At 51.3% G+C, this 20,402-nt stretch overlaps 6 protein-coding genes across 6 annotated transcripts in view; 1 reads left to right on the top strand and 5 right to left on the bottom strand.

Annotated features, from left to right (window-relative positions):
* Positions 1-389: 389 nt before the first annotated feature.
* Positions 390-1,613, bottom strand: SODALDRAFT_267431 (hypothetical protein; the record flags this gene model as incomplete). The annotated part of the gene is made up of 3 exons (XM_028607550.1): positions 390-698; positions 789-1,237; positions 1,325-1,613. 3 exons carry the CDS (start codon positions 1,611-1,613, stop codon positions 390-392), a joined length of 1,047 nt encoding a protein of 348 aa, XP_028470081.1.
* A 664-nt stretch (positions 1,614-2,277) lies between these two features.
* On the bottom strand, positions 2,278-3,964 carry SODALDRAFT_326458 (hypothetical protein). Its single transcript, XM_028610170.1, has one exon. The coding sequence runs from the start codon at positions 3,648-3,650 to the stop codon at positions 2,763-2,765; it is 888 nt and encodes a 295-aa protein (XP_028470080.1). The 5' UTR covers positions 3,651-3,964; the 3' UTR covers positions 2,278-2,762.
* A 1,563-nt stretch (positions 3,965-5,527) lies between these two features.
* SODALDRAFT_336062 (COM1 protein) lies at positions 5,528-7,907 on the bottom strand (the record flags this gene model as incomplete). The annotated part of the gene is made up of 2 exons (XM_028612561.1): positions 5,528-7,513; positions 7,734-7,907. 2 exons carry the CDS (start codon positions 7,905-7,907, stop codon positions 5,528-5,530), a joined length of 2,160 nt encoding a protein of 719 aa, XP_028470079.1.
* Positions 7,908-15,194: 7,287 nt separating this feature from the next.
* On the bottom strand, positions 15,195-16,267 carry SODALDRAFT_354401 (hypothetical protein; the record flags this gene model as incomplete). The annotated part of the gene is made up of 6 exons (XM_028613721.1): positions 15,195-15,266; positions 15,371-15,472; positions 15,619-15,746; positions 15,814-15,878; positions 16,003-16,123; positions 16,195-16,267. 6 exons carry the CDS (start codon positions 16,265-16,267, stop codon positions 15,195-15,197), a joined length of 561 nt encoding a protein of 186 aa, XP_028470078.1.
* On the bottom strand, positions 16,195-17,530 carry SODALDRAFT_374627 (dynein light chain). The gene is made up of 8 exons (XM_028614689.1): positions 17,349-17,530; positions 17,122-17,224; positions 17,033-17,055; positions 16,947-16,980; positions 16,842-16,876; positions 16,748-16,774; positions 16,609-16,678; positions 16,195-16,526 (listed from the first exon to the last, which is right to left on the bottom strand). The coding sequence occupies exons 2-8, from the start codon at positions 17,168-17,170 to the stop codon at positions 16,462-16,464; spliced, it is 303 nt and encodes a 100-aa protein (XP_028470077.1). The 5' UTR covers positions 17,171-17,224; positions 17,349-17,530; the 3' UTR covers positions 16,195-16,461.
* Positions 17,531-17,673: 143 nt separating this feature from the next.
* The window catches only part of SODALDRAFT_326454 (RNA-binding domain-containing protein), a 3,733-nt gene continuing 1,004 nt past the window's right edge, over positions 17,674-20,402 (top strand). The window contains exons 1-3 of the mRNA XM_028610169.1: positions 17,674-18,046; positions 18,104-18,904; positions 19,127-20,299. Coding sequence (XP_028470076.1) covers positions 17,816-18,046; positions 18,104-18,904; positions 19,127-20,299 — 2,205 coding nt within the window. The 5' untranslated portion in view covers positions 17,674-17,815. The remainder of the gene's footprint in view (positions 18,047-18,103; positions 18,905-19,126; positions 20,300-20,402) is intronic.

Raw genomic sequence — 20,402 nt, 5'->3', positions numbered from 1 at the left:
ATTGTTTCGGGTCTTATGCTCTTTCCACTGTCCTAATTCCACTTATGGATAGTATTAACATGCATAAAAGCATATCAAGCATGCCATATAAACAAGGTCAACGGAATATCTGAGCAACATAATTGAGTGGACTTTTACTGCCCTGGCCATGGCTGCCTTAAACAGACTGCGTCCGTTTAGGTCAGTATACTGACTGTGATGACAACTCACCCTGTGGTAAAAGATAAAAGATCCACGGGACTTGGATCATATCATATCCTCGTGTATTCATTCTCTGTTCTTTGTCATGCCATTTACCCCAAGTACTGCTTGTATGTCTATGAGTCAGTCTATTATGCGTCTATCATGCAAATGCCCCTTGGCCAAAATGCACAAGATCAACAGCAACATCATACCTCCCTGTCTTGATGTTGGCTGCGAACGAAGATACCCCACCAACACTGCACGTTGCTCGACGCTTCGTTCTCGTCCCAGTCGTCTTGCCCATCGAGTATACCTTCCTCAACACAAGTCAGGACGTCCGGGCCTGCGAACATGGCATTTCGAAACTTCTCGAGTAGACGCTGCGTGGCTGCATCTCGCAGCGGTACCATGACTACAGCACGCGAGGTCTCATCGAGCGATAGATGATCTGAGAAAGCGCTGGCCAGAAGAAATGGGTGGTCGTCATCGTAAAGCGGGTCAGCCGCGAGGACAAGCTGGAAAAAAAAACAGGGGTCAGTCGTCAGCTGCTATGAGCCGAAACGGGAGTGAACATGAATGGGGATGAGGAAGGGGGGAAAACGGACCTTGAACTGGTTCTTCTTGGAGAATAGGTCCTGGTCGACCTCGTCCTCCGAGCCTCCCCATGTCAGGGCGCCGCAGTCAAGCGAGCCACCCATGGACTCAACGACGGCGCTGTTCGTCTCGACATTGTGTCGCAGATTGGCCATGATCTCAGGCAAGTCGCTGAGGACGACGTGGACTTTCCACAAAGCCGCCGCAGCTAAGCCCAGGAGACCGGTCCCTGAGCCGAGCTCAAGGACTGGCGGCCTGGGTTGACCCAGAGACTCGTCGAACAGGCGGAACAAAGATGTTGAGCCAAGGCGCGGCAGGTGCTGGGCCAGAACGTAGGATGAGCCCCACGTCTTGAGCCCCAGGGAATCTCCCGTCAGGGGGGGTTCGCGGATGGTCAGCTCGAAGGAGGGTGAAAGGGCGTCTTCTCTGAATGGCCATCTACGGATGATTTCGCCCATGGCTAGAAAGGGGAGAAAAGAAGAAAGCGATTAGGAGAGGCGCTGGGTAGAGTAGACACGAGAAAGTTAATGTCATGAATAAGACAAACCTGCTCTCCCACATCTCTCCGACAGTCGGCGACTTGCCTCCGACCAGATGGCTTCCTTCTCATCTTCGGACTCGATCCAGGAAAGGCCGCTCTTGATGATAGTAGATAGGTACATCGACGTTTCCCGCCGCGTGTAAGCAGTGGCCTCTTGCTCCTGAATAATTTCCGACCGCCTACGCTTGTGATTCCAAATCGGCGGGCTGAGCTCTAAGTGTTTAAGACACTCCAGGAGGTCTACACTTGACGGCTTCTGCCATATCTGCGGGAAGTCCTTGGGATCCAGTATCATCGTGATAACCTTCCAGCTCGCGGCAACTCGCATGATATCTTGATGCTTGAAGCTGAATGGGCCGGGCGCCTTGCAAGTAGGCATTTCACTCTGATGGTTGGCCACCTTTTTTTTCTTTTTTCTCAAAAGTATGTTGCTCGGAAATTTGCTCGAAATGTGACAGGATACGTACCCAATACCCCACATCCGCGGTTTCCTTCGTGAGGAGCCTTCACGCCAAACCTAAGGTAGGTATACGTATACATTTCGTTCTAATCTCGGATACCGACTCTCGTACGAAGTACACGTGTATACTTTCGGAGTTCGTGGGTCAGGGTCAGGCACCTTCGGAGTGCCTGTCGTTGTGGACCCTGATAGTGGGGGTGAACGGTGAACCTACCGCGAAGCCACTTCGTCCGTCGCAGCTGGAGCTATCTAGAATAGGAAGGTGGGGCAAATCCTAAATCCAATCAGCAATGCACAAAAAGCCCCGCACACGTAACTGGCAACGGGTCTCTGTCACACTCCTTGCCCACAAGGCTGCGGCTGACTCAGAGACCCCACTCAAAATTCAAGCACAAAACCCCCCATGCTCCCGCAAATTTTCCAACTTACTTTTTTTTTCTCCCTCTTCAAGCATTGTCGTCTCCAAAGCTGCGTTTCTATGCCACAAACAGAGAGATTGCGCAAGCAGTCTCTCATTCCTGGCATATGAGAAATTCGGAGTAATCTCTTCAAGTCACCACCCTTCAGCCTCCTGCTATGCGGCGAGGAACGGGTCTGCCTGTGAGGGCCTTGCGTGACATCACGTCTGCAATTGGCATCAGAAAAGCAGGCCCCGGGCCGCCCCCTCGTGTACCCTCTTCGAGGGGAGGATGGCCAGCGGACTCGGTGTGCCTATGGGAGAGCCGTTGCGAAGATTGTGTAAGGACACTTGAGTGCAATACGCAGCGTGGGTACCGCAGCCGGGGGTCCTCCATAACCCTCGGTTCACCCATAATTCGATTCCGATTACTCTGGAGACGACAATGCTTCATTTTTCCCCCGCAGGTTAGCTTCTATTCCCTCTTCTGGTCTGACCGTTGAGCTAAGGATACTACTGACGGATATAATGTTCGCGGCTCCCATGACATCCACCCGAGTCGGTTCTACAAGATCCTCCTGCAACCCCTACTGGATATCGTCCCCAGCGTTAGCGCTTTGGTCTTCGTCGAGATGATGCTCGCAACCGTCACCCGAGCCGTCCTGCCCTTTAAATAGGACCTTGTTCTCCTCCGAATCTGGGTCCGCCTCTACTTCACCTTGGCTCAGTTCCGCCACGAGCCGGTGCAGAGAAACCCGACTGCGTCTGGTCTGCCTCATCAAACCTACTACTCTCCGCCCACTTTCTTGGATGCGAATAACTTGTTCGTTGGCTTGCCTTGGGATAGAGACCCGGAAAAGGTGATTCTCGAAGTTGTCGAGACAGAACTGGACAGCGCACAGCTTGGCATCCAAGCCTTGCCCCGATTCTCTGTTGGATCGATTTTTCTCCTTCCACAGCCTGTCGAGGGTACCCATACCGCAGTACGCCTTGATATTACTAACTTGTTCATCGAACTCCGTCTTTAGTTGGTTGCAAACTTCCCGGGTCTCCTGATACTGCTGGACCAAGTGGCGCAGTCCTAATCTGAGCGGCTCCATTCTCGCCTTGGCTGATACAGTATAGGCGGACCTGCTGTAATCGTCGGGCACCAAAGCCATATTGCCACCGCTGCCCGGAAGCCCCTTTTTCCAATGTGAAGGAGCTTTCGCGAAAGTTCGCACTGGCGCTGCCGGAGAAGGGTAGACTTTGGGATTCGGGTGATGATAGCTATGCCTTGCACGGCCCTGATGCGTAGGAAGGGAATGAGTTTCCGCAGTTGACATTCGCCCAAGGAAACCACTGATGTACATGGACGCAGCAGCCTGGAGCTCCGGGTTATAACAGATTAGATGAGCTCTGGCGTCTTTGGAGAATTCGGATTTCTTCGGCCGATTGCGATTGGTCCTGGAAGTACGCGAGGCTCGAAGAGACATTGTGCGGAGTTGTCCGGTCATGAACCAGCTCGCTCCTCAAATGTGTCCCTGGGCAAGAACAAGTAGAAAGAAGCTCACCACCTTGGTTGAGCCATCGTATTTATATGTATCTGGAAATAACAAAAAGTAATATCTCCAGTTACGGGCACGTTCACATTACATTTGCGGCGTTGTGAGTAATTTTCTGCGCATCTCCTGCAATTGTTCGTCCAACATGGACAAACACGTCCTCGTTTTGGGAGATCCTATATGTTTTCCATTTCATACATAACCTTCCGCAAAAAGAAAGCCCGGATAAGTGTTTGGTCAGGGCACCATTGCGACAGGCCCCCGTCTTCATGGTCGTGCGTGAGGGATACCATTATAATGCGGTCGTTTTGGAGGCCTACGTAGCCAGCCAGCTTGCAGACCAAGTCGCGGGGGATGCAAGCCTGAGGATGCGTCTTTTAGTATGTTTGTATGGTTTGTATGCAGCAGGCAAAGTTGAAGAACCATCTGGGCAGGAAAAACAAACCAGAGAAAACAAAACAGAACAAAATAAAACGAGAGAAAAAAAGGAGCACCGGTCTCGCCCCCCCTGCGCGGTCTTCCGCGTTGACTTAAACTCTTTTGGACTAAATGACCCACTAGTTTTCCACCACCTTGAATTAGGTGCGTTTTGTGCAAAACACACCTAATTTCGGGTAGGTAGTAGAGAAAGTAGTGGATCATCTAACCCTGAAACACCTAGTTTAAGTCGACCCGCAAGACGGCGCGCCCGGGGGGCAATTCAACACCATAAACCGAAATGTAAGAACATAACACGACACGTCTCCCCGTTTAAGGGAAGGAAAAAAGAAGACGAACTCCCTCTTCGTCCCCCGTAACAAGGCCGAATTTTAGTGTTTTTTAGTGTTAGCATTTAATGGCTGTAGTTGCTGAACTAGATCCGTCATCTCCCTAGCACTTCGCCGATCATTCATTATATCAACACATTGGCACTATGATTTACGAAATGTGCCTGGATCGGCAAATCAATCGGACGAGACCCGATCGAAGGGGAACCCGTCAGATGGGAGTGATTCGCCTAGTTGGACCTCACACGCATCGCTCCGTGTGGCTCTCTCTGCTTGCCTTAGAATGACGAGAGGGTGGGAATTGTACCACAAAAGCTCTCCCTTCCCGTGGCAAATTGCTGCTTGCTAGGCAAATCCTTAGGATAAGGAGCACGAGTATGACTTCCCTGGTTAAGGGAAATGCGGGAGGGTTACATGTGTGCAGGCAACCCGCGAGGTCCCACCTACTACTACTGGTGCCTTGCATCGCAACAGGGTATTGATGGCACATCATACGCCCGGAGATATAGCCACCACTGCTATGTCATTTTCGCACCAGGAAAGGAATCCTGACTGAATGTTCGCTTTTTCCATTCAACTGATCTGTTGTGGTACCATCCCGGGGAAACTTGATAGAAACATCGCTGACAAAAGTCCACTCCATGACCCAACCTTCGGATCGTGATCCGGTAGATGCAAGTTGTTCGCCCATTATGCAAAATCCCGGCCTGATTTCTCCTAACCAAGAACAATTTTGACGCCCGAACCAAACCTGCGTCCCTACCACTAGGACTGATGCAAGAGACACACCTGTTTGTTTGTGCACAACAATGTGCGGCACAAAGATATTAGGCAAAAAATAGGAAGGAAAAAAAAACCGCTGTTGCTGATACTGCTCTGGGTATACTGTTTTTGGTCTCTGTGTGGTCGAATCGCTCTCGCGGGCCTGCATGTCGACTTTCCGCCTGTACTCGGTTTTTCATAGCCCGATCTGCATCGCATAATTCGCGAGCATGCTCATCGTGTATCATTTCATTCTGCCGCGCGGAAGCTCGTCATGATTCAGACCACCGCAATGGCCGGTGGACACTCTTTGTATATCTCCGACTTCATATCCTGAAGCCGCTGCCTCATATCCATCAAGTGCGCCAATTGGTCCTGAGGGGGGTGGGTCATGCTGGATATCTGCTTGTGAAGTAAGGCATATTTCTCGTATTTTCGCTTGAACAGCTGCGCCTTGCGTACGAGCTCCGGGTCCATTGGCTTGTGCTTCTTGATACCCGCAGCGCTCGTGATGCTTCCCTTACTGGACGACCCATCATCGGATGTGTCTGCGGCGGCTTTTCGCTTTCTGTTAACCGGCGCCGGTTCGGGAGGCGCCTTCCGCCGTGGTTCCAGGTCCGATGCGTTGGTCGGGGGTGACGTGGCGAGGGGCGAGGACTTGGTTGGGGACGTGTTCTTGGTGCTTTTGAAGGATATTGTGCCGTTAGGAGTCCCACGTGCGCTGTCGGATGCTGTGGGAGGCTTCTTGAGACTGACGGCGGATTTTTGGCTCGTCTTATTCGCTGCTGGTACCTTGGGTTTGATACGCTTGGCCAGCGGAACGCCAGAGCTGGAGCTGCTATCATCTCCTTCGTCTCGCGGTCGCTTGGCAGTTTGTTGGCTTTTGATCGGTTCCTTGACGGAATCTCGCTCGCCAGACTTGAATTTCAAGGTCGCCTTGGCCACTGCGACAGGCTTCTCCTTCGTCTCGCCTACCGGGGCGGGAGAGGCCTTACTGGTCCTTGTTGCAGATGTTGTGGCAGCCATGGGTTTGTTCTCGGACGGTTCGGATTCCGAGTCCGAATTGGTGACGAACTCTGCCGACAGTATCCTGCCCCCCTTGGCCGTCGAAGGCTTCTCCTTCGCTGCTTTATTAGGCGATGCCCTGGCCGAGGCCGTCGTGGTTGTCTTGGGTTTGTTCGAAAGAAGTCTCTTGACCTGGGAACCCGCGCCGGTGGCCTTCTTTTTCTTAGCTGGCTGCGAGGTAGAACGTGCCATTGGTTCTCCACCCTCCACATTAAGCTGGTCCTCGCTACCGGCCTCACTTGCCGCATCATCCGCCTTTTGAGCCTTCAGCTTCGGCGTGGGTACAGCCGGGCCCTTTGCAATGTTGGCCTGCACTTTGCTTAGAACCTTGCCCTTCCCACGCTCTTCTTTGGGCAGCAGCTTCTGCCATTGAGGCTCATCCACTCCTAGCCGCATCCTGTCGAAAGTCCGGACGGCGTTGTCGATGGCACTCTGGCGCTCCTGGGGGGTATCATAATTGTAATTCCACACGTCCAACTCCTTCCAGCATTGCTTCTTAGCGAGTGTCCACTTCTGAGTGTCCGAGTTGAAATCGGCCACTTTCTCGATTGTCGTTTTAAGGTCTTCGGCCTTGCCGGTCCACTTGGCCTCCAGATGGTCGTATGTCCGGTCGGCAGCCGCTAGCTCGTGCACTATCATGGCCCGTTCTCCCTTTGCCTTTTCCATTGTTTGTTTCGAGGCGCCGTAGCCCTGGTTAAGCGATGGGGAACCAGAAGCAGTCAAAGCTGGCGAGGAAGGTAAAGAGCCCGGTTTGGCGCCGGCAACTCCGTATGACGCCATACTCGACAAGTATTTGGACTTGGGCCCAGACCTGCCTGGCAACTTCCCTGCGGGTATCTTGTCCAGAATTCTTGAGCTGTCCGTTCGAGTTAGCTTTTGCTCCCTCTCGCAAACCAGCTGTCTACCGAGCACGTACTGCTTCTTGGAAGCCTCCGCAGCCGCAATAGAGTTCTGCAGAGTTTCTATATCCGAGTCCAAGGCGGAAGAGGCTGAAAATGTTGTTAAATCTCTTGGCCGCGTGCTGCTATGATTCTCACTTGCGTCGGAATGTGGTGAGCTTGGCTTTTCCCAAAGGGATGTAATTTGCGGGATTTGAGCTGCCTTCTTGATCGATTCAAATGGCTTTGTGAGAAAAACATCGGGAGGGAAAGATTCGGTTGTCGGGGTCGGGGTATGGCGCTTTGAGCCGTAGAGGAAGGTCTACGAGGAACACACGGTCAGCTCTGAAGACGAGAGGGCCACATGGTTCTGAACGAGGGTATCTACAAGGCCGCCTCACGGCGGTCCAGGTTGTGTGCAGGGACTTGCAAAAAGGAAAGCAAGTGAGCCAAATTACTGGGGCGCAACCACATTGCTCGCTTGTTTTCCAAGGCATACATGGGGTGCGAAGCAACTGGCAAGAGCCAAGAAATAGACTTACCGGGCAGTTTCCCAATGACAATTGGATGTTCTCGCCATTCTGAATGCACTTGATCATATCTTCAATAACGCCATCTGACAGGGTAACGGCGAAGGCTTGGGCAGGCAAGGGTGAGATGGAGCTACCCGAGCCCTCCAGCTCTAGGCCGGCGTCTGGAATCTTGAGGGTAGTCATGATAGTTGTACTGCAATATTGCGTAATTGTCGTCCAAGCAATGCTTCGCCACGGTGCTTCGTCAGGGTGCTTCCGTTAGGTGAGCTGTGCAGGTCCGAGAAATGGTACAGAGGCAAGATTGGGAGAGCATGGGTCGAGATTGATGTCGCCGCCGGGGGAGTGCGAGGGCCTGAAGGTGGAAAGATGGTAAAGAAAAGATGCCGAGGCAAATCTCAGGCAGGTTTGATGAGGAAAGAAAGAAAGAAAGTTTCCTGAGTAGCGGGCTGTTTGTTACATTGTCGGGAGAAATCGAATAGAAGAGAGCCTATTCGATGGGGGTACTAGGAAGGCGTGGACAATGGCGAGGCAATCGGTTTGTTCTGAGACCGACAGAAAAAGAAAGCCGCGGAGTAGAACAATGGGAAAAGAAGACCGAAACAAACGAGCAAGGTGAATCACCCCACCACAGTTGAATAGCTAGGTGAAGGAAGAGAGGTGGGAAGAGAAGCAGTAGGCAAGGAGAAAGAGGGGAGAAGGTGAGAAGAGTGAACCGCAATGAAGCAAAGGGTCAGGTAATGACGGAGCAAGGCACACGGGACAGACGAAGTCGTACTGGGGACATGGACTCCGGCTGGGGAGTGGAGAGGTGTGGGCGGAGAAAAAGAGGCTGCCCACCCAACACACCCAAACACCCAACACTCTGCGACCTTTAAAGTTCGGCTCATCCCTCAAGGCAGGTACAGGTACCTCCAGCAATCAGAAGAGACCTTGTCCTGCACAGAGAGGGAGGGCGGGCCTCCAGTCAGGTTTGTTGTCAGGTCATATACCTCCAGGTAACTGGTGCACCTGAGTGCTAGTATCACCCCACCCGCCCCATCCTACCCACTCTCTTCCCGAGTCTTCAGTCCCAAATAGGTAGGGACAAAGCATTCCGGCATGTACCGTCCTCCGTCTTTTTTCGTTCTGCCCAGCAACCTCGGTGCCTTTTCTCTCTCCCACCATCAGGTGTGTAGAGGACGTAGAAGAGGATCTACCTACGTTAGTTGGCAGAGGGGCACGTAGGGTATCGGAACATTCGAGGGGTTTTCAGATCTTCCCGTCCATGGGTGCCAAGCGTGGGCGAGCATATGTACTTTGAATTACTCCGTAGGTACCTATTAAGCACTTCCTATTTCCTCTCTTCCGCCAAAAGAAGACAAGATGGTAGGTAAGACGACAAGCCACTCGTAGTTTTGGAGGCAACTCGACTCATTTGGCTCAAGATGTATTGAGACGCTAAGGTAGCTAACTAGTAGCAAGTACCTAGGTTAGGTAGGGTGAACTGCTGCGTAGGTAGGGAATGGTTGAGATGGAACTCGACCAGGGAAGTTAAGCTTTCGGGTGCTACAAGCTGATGCAGTCCCTCACCATTCTGACGGGCACAGAAAGAACCAGTTGCTGGAGAGCCGTGTAAATTTACCTACTTACGTAGTGGGGAGTTTTGTTGGGAACGTCGCTTCGGGAGTCTTCGAACGTCGTCAACGAGGTTCTGACGGAGTGTCATTATCTCTGCCCGTGGGGTGTCGTGTGAAATCCCTCGGTGAGCTACAACGTACACGCAGCGTGCACCTCACTCTCCGCGTGAAAAACTACTAGAGACACCGAGAACGTGCTACAGCAGAGTAGCGCATGTCCAACCTGTGAGTTGCGCGGTCGGTGAAATTATACTTCGTCCTAACTCGAAGGCGCCTTATCTTCGCAAAGGAGCTTTTAAAGGGCGTATATTGTTACGTAGAAGGCTTGTTGGGCCTTGATCTGTCACTGTCGACGCCGTCAAGAGGCCAGGCGTGAGGCCCTTCCCTGGAACTTGTAACTACAAGACTATTAGTTGTACTCAAGTACACTGGAAGCCAGGCGCCAGGCCTGTTCGCTTAATGATTCAACCACCAACTGCGAAATAATGGTGTCTCGACAGAAAACCGCCGAGGTACCTATTATACGAATGGGTCAGACTACCTTATTAGGTATTTAATTTCCATTTGGGAGCCAACGCCTTGATGGCATAGCCCAGACAGATGAAACGAGTGCCAAATATCCTAAGATTAACGCAGGCCTTGGGAAAAGTGGTCCTGTCGTCCTGGGGGAAGCTCCAGTTCTTCGTACCAACAACTACCTTACCTTATCCAATTATTACGGTACCTAGTAGCTGAGTGATTAATAAGGTACCTAGCCAACACACGCACAAGGCACAACACATCGCTCTTCTTGCACGGTCAGATACATTCGTAGTAAAGCATAGTCGACGGGAGTGGTTACTGATATATACGCCATGGAATGGAATATTTCGCCAGCCTCTATGCCGCCTCGTCTGAACCTTCGCTAACTTTGCCTTCTGACGCCTCTGGAAGGGAGGGTAAAAACGGGAGGGACTCGATGTGGAGGCACCCTTCACCATAACTTGGGGGCATGCTGACCACGTGAATTCCGGACAAGCAGCGCCTGGTCCCAGTCTATGAAAGGTCTTGAAAAGGTGCAATAAATTGAGAAACCTCCACCGGAATAGTTTGTGTAAAAACAGCAGACGAGAGTCTCAAGGCTGCCTCCGTCGCTTGGGGTCGGGACGTCAAGCCAACATAATCATTTTTACTACTACGTGTCGAGTACGGAGGAATTTGGTGCGCCCATAATAAGTAAGTGCGAAAAATAAGGTAAGGTACCTAGGTAGGTACCTTAGGCGAAGACATAAAGTATCGCTCATCAACTGAGTGTCTCGGTGACTTCACTGTCTATTGCGTGCCGGGTTGACTCGATCTTGGTGTGTGGTTCATCCGGTAAGTTATTAATTAACTGAACATCGTCTCCGGTCACATTGCTGAGGACACCAAGAGTCCTGACGAATACGGTCCTAGAGGGATAGCCACTGAGATCACACACTCAGGGCATGGATTCGCCTTGACCAGGGGCAGTATCCGGTACTCGGTACATGGGAAGTGGATGTGTAAGGTACGAAGTACTTCGTTGATTGACGGCAAAGTGGCACCCGGCCACATGGATACACGGACAACAACTAATTCCCCAGCCTTATAAAAAGCATCGCTGTCCGGATGGGTACCTATATCGATTATCCCATGACTGATATGACTAGAGATGGAAATATCAGAATTGATAAGTCTGAAATATTCTTTGGTCGTGCAACGAAGGATTGATATTATGGCTAAGGTAGGGTGGAGTTGGGGATGGGGATGGGAAGAACCTACAGCGTATGTTGTAGGTATGTTGGCGGCCTTGGCCGTCCATAATTACTCGGGGTCGGATACTTATTTTTAACGAATCCGGGCACCTGAATTCACTTGCTTACTTACAACATAGCGTATACATAGGTAACATGCCAATTATTACGTTTCCGCGGCTGCTCATAGTCGGAACCACGGTCTTAAAGGTGAAAAGAAAGTGTCGATCGGCAACGATAGTTCGGGTGCCTCGCCTGGTCTCCGAATACCCGTGCCAGCAAGTGCTTCAGGGTCCATTCATCGCACCTGGCCCGTGCACGCTACGCAATCGAGCCACCCTTTGGGGGTGTGGATAGTGTGCCCGTGGATAACAACCTCCCCGAGTACGGATATCTCAGGTCAGGTACCCTATTGGGTAAACCCGTCCAGTTGTTCGAAAAATACCCGTACTTTGTTCTTTGTACCAATGGCTGGCCATCGTAAAACCGGGAATTTGGCTTATTAAGAGTTCAGCCATCAAACGGAGAAGTCAGCGGACATTAGTCGATCTTCGGTAAGGTAATGGAGGTTGGGTTGATAATCTTTGAAGGATTCTGCTACGGACGACCCCTACGTGAGTACTTCGTACTGAAAGCTTTGGTTCTCTGGGCAGCGCCGAATTCATTCTCATTCAGAATACCCAAGTCGATAAATCTCGTATCTCGCGCCGCACGTTTTCGAGCTCGCGATACACTTGGCTGGGCCGAGTTAACATGCCATCTAGGTAGCGAGGGGCGAGTTGGGAGTCACGTTGGATGAAAAACTTTGCCAATGCACCGATGCAGTCCTAGGTCCCATCGCCCAGGAGCGAGCAGCTGCAAGGCTCATTGGGCCTCCTGGGTTGGCACGCTATTGTTCGTACTAGGAAGAGTGATGACAGTCCTGCTCACCATGCGTTGACCTAGCTATGGGGTAGGTCTTATAGCGGTCAATTAGAGACCCAAGAACGGATATCCGTGCTGGATTATGGGAAAGTCTTATCTCAAATAATCCATCGATCGGGAGTGAAACATCCCGTGGCGATCCCGTTTCTGCCTCCGTTAAATGATTGTGCTGAAGTGACGGGGGGTGCGAAGTACGAACAAGACTCGGGTATCGAATCTCTAACTCTCTCGTTCGGAACCTTTTAGTTTTCTCGTCGGTCTCTAACTAATTATCGGTGAACCAGTCCAGCTCATTGACGAAGTCTATAAAAGATCCCTTTGGCTATGACTTACGGCTAGATATCCTTGCCCCACATGCTATAAACAGCCACCCAGTTGGCCAGTGTACACACGCTCACCGTACTTCGTATGTACTGAATAATCGCTACCTTACATATGGAGAGCCAACAACTAGGTAGGGGATTGAGCCCTCTCGGCCTCGCCACGACGCCAGGGAATGCCTCCGCCGTATTGGTTCCGCGGACTTCGTAGCCAACAAGTCTACAAGAACGTTCCCCGGTAGGCTATTGCACGAAGTATGGTTGTTGACGTCTGATTCATCCGCAAAAGCCTCCAAACACGCTGGCCCTGACATTGCTCGATATAGAATTATCAGACGACGGAGCACTCCGCATATAAGAGCACATAAATAAAGGGTTAGAAATTGGAATAGCCGAGTTGGTCGACTTGACCCAAAATCGTCGTTCTGTTCGACGGAGGGTTTCACGATACGATATGTTGGCACAGCAGCAACTACAGCAACAATCAAGAGGATGAAACATCGCATTCAAAATGAATTATATGGTAACTTGTGCGACGAAACAACAATCTAGCTCCGACAGCTCTTTATATCTCTTTCGTCTAGTCTTGTTTTGTATTTCCTTTTATAGACGGATATATGTGTTACTGTTGTTTCCTCGCCCGCCGGGAACTAGGAGTTGAGGGTTTTGCGATGTGCTGGCCATTCTCATACGACAGGTCGATCCCATCTCGTCCTCCCACATCTTACTGAATATTTGTGAGACGGAGAACAAGAAAGAAACCCATAAACATCCACCTCGCACAGACCTAAGTTATGCCTACGTAGGTGGCTAACCAGACCAGCCAGTCACTCCGCTCCGCCTGTCACCATTGCTGCTGTGAATTCTTGTATTAAATACTACAACGTACGTCGCGATCCGTCTCACTTCACGGGATTGGACTGACCAAATCTTGCCAGGATGGCCATGCGGAATGCAAGCTGTGTCTCTTATGTCGAACAAACAGTGAACCAGCAGAACATTATCTCAATACCGTCACAACTGCAACGTGACTCCATGAACTGCGCATACACGTGGGCGATATACCATTCTCTACCTACACACCTACCTTACCTACGGTACCGACCGACCAGTGCGTGTGGCAATTCCATCTCCTCCTTTTGTCCTATCTTGGATTTAGCTTGCGTTTCGCGTCGATAGCTTCCACGCTCATATGCTTGGCGTAACTCTCAATGGGGGTTTGTTTTCTTGGGGCGGGGATCCGGACAGAATGACTTCCTACCTATCCGTCACTAATTCTTAACGGGCACAGCACCCATTGACACATGGGGCAGTTTCCCTCGGGAACAGAAACAAAGACGACGAAGGGGATACTTCCCGCAGGCACTAACTCCTACCTATTCTAAGTCGGCAGTCCAAGCATGGCGATATATATAATTTGGCCGAAGTAGAATGGCAGTCTCGCTAAGCAGCCAATCGCTCGTTTCTAAACATACATATCAGCGAGGTAAGGTAGCTGGTATAATCCGGATTAAAGAGGAGACATTGGTAATTATCTTTAAATTTCAGAGGTCGAGTGCTTCGGTACTTTTACGGAGCTACCACTTGAATTCGTCCAGATCCTTATGGGTCCATATGAATCCCATAAAGTATTCGAACCAGTTTACCTTTGAATTATACCGAAAATTTTGCTTACTCACCTGATACAGAGTAGTTCCCCGCAGACCGAGGTGGTCGTAGTACGGAGTATTACCGCCCAGAGGTTAGAGTACAGCGAGACCGTGGTACTGCCCTAGAGTTGGTTTGGAGGCCATATTCCCACTCCAACAGTGTCGTAGTAGGCGAAGAAAACACGAAAGCCTTTTCTACTATACCTATTCCATAACGTAGGCAAGATATCAAAAGTAGGTGACACGAGGGAAGCTTCGACCGTCTCTCTATTCTGATTCAAAGGACGACTCAGATTTTCGCGTCATGCTTTTGCCGTCGATCGGCGTAAGGCCTCGTGGTATCGGGCGGAATCAACCGTCGACTAGTCCACACCATCTTCCTGTGCGGCGCATTGCTAGGCCCGAAACCGCAAGCCGACCGTCTGGTTTGGTTTGGCTTGACGGCCCATCAACGAAACCATGGGACGCCTTACAAAGTATGGAGTACGAAGCACTATCTAGCTATACCGTTGTACATATTCGCCCTACTTTAACCACCCACTACCGTAGCATTCTGGGTGGGGTGGTGCGTGACCCACTGGAACAGAGGGATAGTCTGACGGTACCGCGCCACGACGGAGACCGGCTCAGGAACCCATCAGGAACCTGTGAGTACGAAGTTCTACTGTCTCTACTGTGCGTACATACCTTATGTACTCCGTACATATCCGTACGCACACATCGTATGCACACCTCAATGGTGCCGAGATTTGCTTCGACACATGGTAATACATGGTCTATTCATTATTCGTCAATGTTAATAAATATGTTTCTCTGAGAGACACGTCTCCCAGATTTCCTTTCTCTTTCCTGCCGAGTTACGGATAGGGGTATAGCGGCATATAAAATACACACATCCGAGTCCCCTCAACAACGACTTTCAATTCGTTCGTCCTGGACGTCTTATCGAAATACCTAGACACTCCATAATTCATAGGTACCTACAGGCACTCATAGCTCATTCGCTTGTCGTTATTTTTCACGACTTGTAAGCCCAACCGCCTCCCGCCCCTGATCTACACTAGATCCCTCGACCTGCGCCATCCTGCAAGCGATAAGTGAGAGTTGTTTCGGAGGAAGATCGCCGCAGAGACATACGTTCTACAATGGTATGCGACATCGCTGGCAGAACCTGGCGAACGATAGATAGCCCAGAGTGCACAGTTACCTATTTGGCGAATGTATATACATCATCTCCCAAGTACGAATACATTGCGTATGTGGCGAGCATGTCGGTTTGCTGGAAATCCAATTGTTTTTGATCCCGATTTCTCCGTTAAACCGCCCGTACCTAAAAGTAAGCACTACCCTCCTGCTGCAACCTTTTTCCCCTTCTTTTGTCACCTGGCTGGTGAGCGGCTTCGGTCGGCAAGACACGGCGTGAATGCTCCCGGAGTTCTGTTCCAATAGACAAACAAATTGGCCTCCTTCCCGCAAGTAGAGAGTCTAGCAGAGTCCAGCAGAGCCCAGGCCCTAGGCGAGCTCAATATAAGTTTCTGGAACATGTAAATGGGGTAGGTAATAGCTTTGTTGTCCTGGCCACGAAGCCATCGGCGAGAATACTACTGGTATGAATGAAGTGCGGAGTACACCAGAAGCTTGCGTAACAGCCCAGAGTGGACAGAGCCGGCAGACTGAAAATCCGAACTCAGCTGACGTTCAGTCAAATGGAGCGATGCGAAGGACACAAACAGCTGAGCAATCGCCGGCAGATTGAGCTCTAATAAATGATGATTACCCATCCTAGCTCACCATCCTAACTCACCATCCTAACTCACCATCCTAACTCCTCTGGTCCACGTCGAGCTTCAGGGAAACCCGCTTGTAGTTCGGTCGCACATTATCAGGTCCTCTTGGATTGCAGATGACTCCCATTCCTAATTGAAAGCGATGTTGAAAACCGGCCCCTTTTTCTGCAAGGTAAATTTCAACAAAAGTCGAGATAGACCTGGACTGACCATCCGTACACCCGCCACGTGCCAGCTTTGATGCCGGCTTCAACCTTCCGCACGGTGGTGACCGAGATCTGGTATTCTGAATACTCATGCCCAAGGGTGAAGGCCTCGCACCCAAGACTCAGTGCGTCGTCGAAGTCGTCTTATGAACCATCCCTGCGTTTTTGATTATCGGCCCAGATGCCCCTGATATGGGAAATAACTGCGGTTGACAAAAGAAGGCGTTGTAGACTCGAGGGGAGTTTTCCGCCGTTGGACTTCGAGGATAGACGCTTGGACACAACATCGTGCCGATATCTTAGGTCGATATCATACCTACTAGTTCGTTCCCCCACTAGGACCTCGGGTCTTTCGCCTTCGCATTTTTATCTACCTTTTTATCCGTCGCAGAGTCGTCAATGATGCCTTGCCCCCATGATTAGCGCCATAGCAGAAATTCAAACCCCTTCCAGGCTGACCACCGACGGCCATGACAGCCCTTTATTGCGTCTTGAAAAGGAGGATGGCGCAATGGCCGAGATAGAAGTATATGAAATGCTTCGTCTCTGTTCGATCAGCGAGTTGTTAGCTCACCATACACATAGGGCCGCATCATAACACCAGGGACGGCGTTAAGGTAGACCTTACCGTGCGTGACAAAGCTTCCAAAGTTGCGTCCAACAATGCAGTGCCATGTCGGTCCCTTGCGATCGTCAAACTGGATCGGGAAAGTCAGCCCCCGAAGCCCAGTCATTGCTTGATCTCAGCGAGACCGGGGTTTACTTACGGTTTTCTTGATGTGCTGAGCAATGTCCTGGCCAAACTGTCAGTGGAACCGTATCGAACAAGCATCGGGGGTCGGGTGTAGCACTAGAAAATACCTTTTCAATGGTGAACTTGGCCATTGCCTCCTGAGCTGTTCAAACCCTTGTTAAACGTCCGTTCCATTACTGTGATATGTTCCGGAGACTATGTGCCCGACATACCAACTTCGATGACCTCCTGCTGCATATCATCCGTCTACGGAACGGTTAGCATGCTTCCTGCTGTTCGTGTAATTCGTGAGCTGTACCATGTCCGCCGACTTGATCTGAACTGTGCGCATCCACCCTGTCAGCTTGTGTCATCCACAAAAGATAAAGGTTGCTAATTGTAGCTTACCTTCGAGCTTGACATCCCGAGGGGCGTCGATGCCTCCTTTTTCGGCCATAGTTATCGGATAATGCTGTTTCGAGGTTCCGTAAAGCTGTACCACGCAGAGGACCTAGACCCACAAAAGTCGCGTCAGTTATCCTGCTGCAGAGGATCTGGGATGCCCCTCCTCTAGCTGAAGAGCGCGGGGCCCTGGTGGCGGGTTGTAGCTATGGCGAAGACGGGTCTAACCGTACAGTATAGTATCGAATGCTCGCCTGTATTGTGAGGGGATGAATCCTTTGGCTTGCCCGGACCCTAAGCTTGGTGGACAGAGGTCGCTGGAGGCGAGAGTATGGAGAGTCGGTATGTTGTTTGCTACGCTCTCAGGGTCGATACCAGTCGAGACGAAGATAGACGCACAGACCATGGAGGGAGTACAGGGACTTGAAACTTGGAGCTCCCGAGTCCAACCAGAATTCTGCCTTTGTTTCAAACCATTTCCGATAAGTCACGTGTAGATAAGAAGCTAGATCCAAAAAGAAAAGAGGAAAAAAAAAGTTGCACCCCTAAAAGGTCTCCGATGATACCTACTTCGTCCTTTGTCACATATATGTGACTTTACCTTCTCTCTTCCCAACACAATGATCATGTACTCATAGCCACGACTTTTCCGAGACCCTCCTCAGATTCGTATCGAGTCTGCTGGTCCCAAGCTGTCATCATGGAAACGTCCCGAATCTTCATCAGAGGGCTGCCGCCTACCATCACGGACGCTGAGCTCCGAAAACATTTCTCAGCTGGTAACCGAGAAGTAACAGATGTCAAAGCGATCCAACAGCGACGCATTGGCTATGTTGGATTCAAGACGCCGGAAGATGCAAAAAAGGCTGTCAAGTACTTCCACCGATCGTTCATTCGCATGTCGCGATTGTCCGTGGTGCTGGCAAAACCGGTAGGTGTCCCTACCACGCCCTTCTCGATGGTTGTCTCTTTCTGATGATGATCATAGATTGGCGACCCTGCTCTTCAGAAAACCATCAGCCATCCTCAACAGCCGTCCAAGACATACTCAAACGAGCGGAAGCCGTCCACTCAGCCGCCTCAAGATGCTGCTACGGCTGAATCGAAGAAGCGCAAGCGAGACGAAGTGGACGAGTCAGACCCCAAGCTGCAGGAATATCTTCAAGTTTTCCAGCACGGAAAGGGACTTGCAGATGAGATAGCGGAGACGTTGACTCCTGCAGCGGTCGCAGAAAAAAAGAAACTACTGGAGGAGGGCGAGAGCGACGATGAGTACGAGCTCATTCCAACGCGCCCGGAGAAGAAACAGATGAGACAGGCGCCCCATGATCAACCTGAAAAACTCTCAAGAGAAGATGATTCGATGGCGGTTGATAAGGAACCTGAAGCAAACGGGGCGGGAACTGAACCTGAGACCGAGGTGCAACCCGACCCCGCGCCCGAAGCCAATGTTGCCGCCACAGATGATGACTGGCTTCGATCTCGGACGAACAGGCTACTGGATCTCGTGGATGAGGACGAAATGCCACCACCTCTCCCGAAGAATACCGATGACCAAGTGGTTGAGCCTGAGGTGAAGGGTGATCAGGTGGACCCCCAGAGCGAACTCCAGACGCAAGAACCCGAAGCGTCCATTGCCGATGTCCCGGGCGATGTAGAGAAGGATGGAGAAGATGCTTCGATCGCGACGATCCGGAAAACAGCCCGGCTCTTTGCCAGGAACCTGCCCTATACGGCGGCAGAGCCCGATCTGCGCGAACACTTCGAGCAGTTCGGGGAGGTACAAGAGGTAAGGAGATGTCTTCCTTTCCCCCGTGACGATTGCCATTCAACATATATTCGATCGTGTGATGAATCCAGATAGGGACAGCTGCACCCCTTTGGGGTATGATGCGAACCTTGGATCAGTATTTTAGTAGATGCTTTGACAACTCTGATTTTCGATCAATCTCTTCACAGCACTTCTTCTGAGACCTTATGATGTGTACTCGGCAGGCTAATCAAGCGTCAGGTGCATATTCCGGTGACAAAATCTGGGTCCAGCAAAGGGTTCGCGTTGATCCTTTTTACCAGTGCCGATTCTGCTGTCGCAGCATTCCAGTCGTTGGACGGTCAGACCTTCCAAGGGCGATTGCTCCACATTCTACCAGCAGCTGGAAAGAGAGACATCGGGGCAGACGAGTTTGAACTCTCTAAGCTGCCCCTTAAGAAACAGAACCTGATCCGAAAGAAGGCCGAGGCCGCCTCGACCTTCAACTGGAATTCGCTCTACATGAGCCAAGATGCCGTCAACGCGTCCGTGGCTAGCCGGCTAGGCGTGTCCAAGTCAGAGCTCTTGGACCCTACGGACGCCTCGGCGGCAGTGAAACAGGCTGTAGCCGAGTCCACCATTATTAACGAGACCAAGCGGTTCTTTGTGGCGAACGGGGTTGATCTGAACGCCTTCAAGTCGCACAAGCGGGGTGACACATGCATTCTTGTCAAGAACTTTCCCCACGGCACTACCATAGAGGAGCTCAGGAACATGTTTGAGGAGCACGGCACTGTGCTGCAGGTGCTCATGCCCCCGAGTGGGACCATCGCCATCGTGCAATACGCACAACCCGCGCAGGGCAGGGCGGCGTTCAAAAAGTTGGCCTACAGGCGGATCAAGGACTCTGTTCTCTTCTTGGAAAAAGGCCCGATTGACTTGTTCAAGAATGACCATGTTCCTCAGGTGAACCAGCCAGAGGACAAGCAGCAGCAGCCCTCGGGGATTCAGAAGTTGAGTGTCACGGAGCTCCTGGAGCGTGGCGGCGATGACGAAGAGGAGGAAGCCGAGAGTCACTCCGTCTTCGTAGGCAATCTCAATTTCTCCACCCGGAGCGGCGGTCTTGTGGAGAAGTTTGGGGGGCTAGAAGGGTTCGTGTCGGCTCAGGTCAAGACAAAGACGGATCCAAAGAGGCCGGGCCAGGTGCTCAGCATGGGTTTCGGCTTTGTCGAGTTCCGGACAAAGGAACAAGCCCAGGCTGCCGTCAAAGCCATGAACGGCTTTGTCCTCGATGGCCACGCCCTAGCAGTGAAGGCATCGCATAGGGGACGTGATGCGGCCGAGGAGAGGCGACGAGAGGATGCCACCAAAAAGAAGGCTGGCCAACGGACCAAGATCATCATCAAGAACTTGCCTTTTGAGGCCACCAAGAAGGTACGTGAATCTGTGTCTTATCAGAGCATCCCCCTTCGCCCCATTTGCTTTGCTCTTTCCTCGCTCTCTTTTTTTTTTTTTTTTTTTTTTTCCTTGTGGTCGC

Source organism: Sodiomyces alkalinus (assembly GCF_003711515.1).
Source record: "Sodiomyces alkalinus F11 unplaced genomic scaffold SODALscaffold_1, whole genome shotgun sequence".
Classification (NCBI taxonomy): domain Eukaryota; kingdom Fungi; phylum Ascomycota; class Sordariomycetes; order Glomerellales; family Plectosphaerellaceae; genus Sodiomyces; species Sodiomyces alkalinus.
This window is presented reverse-complemented; position numbering and strand designations above follow the sequence as displayed.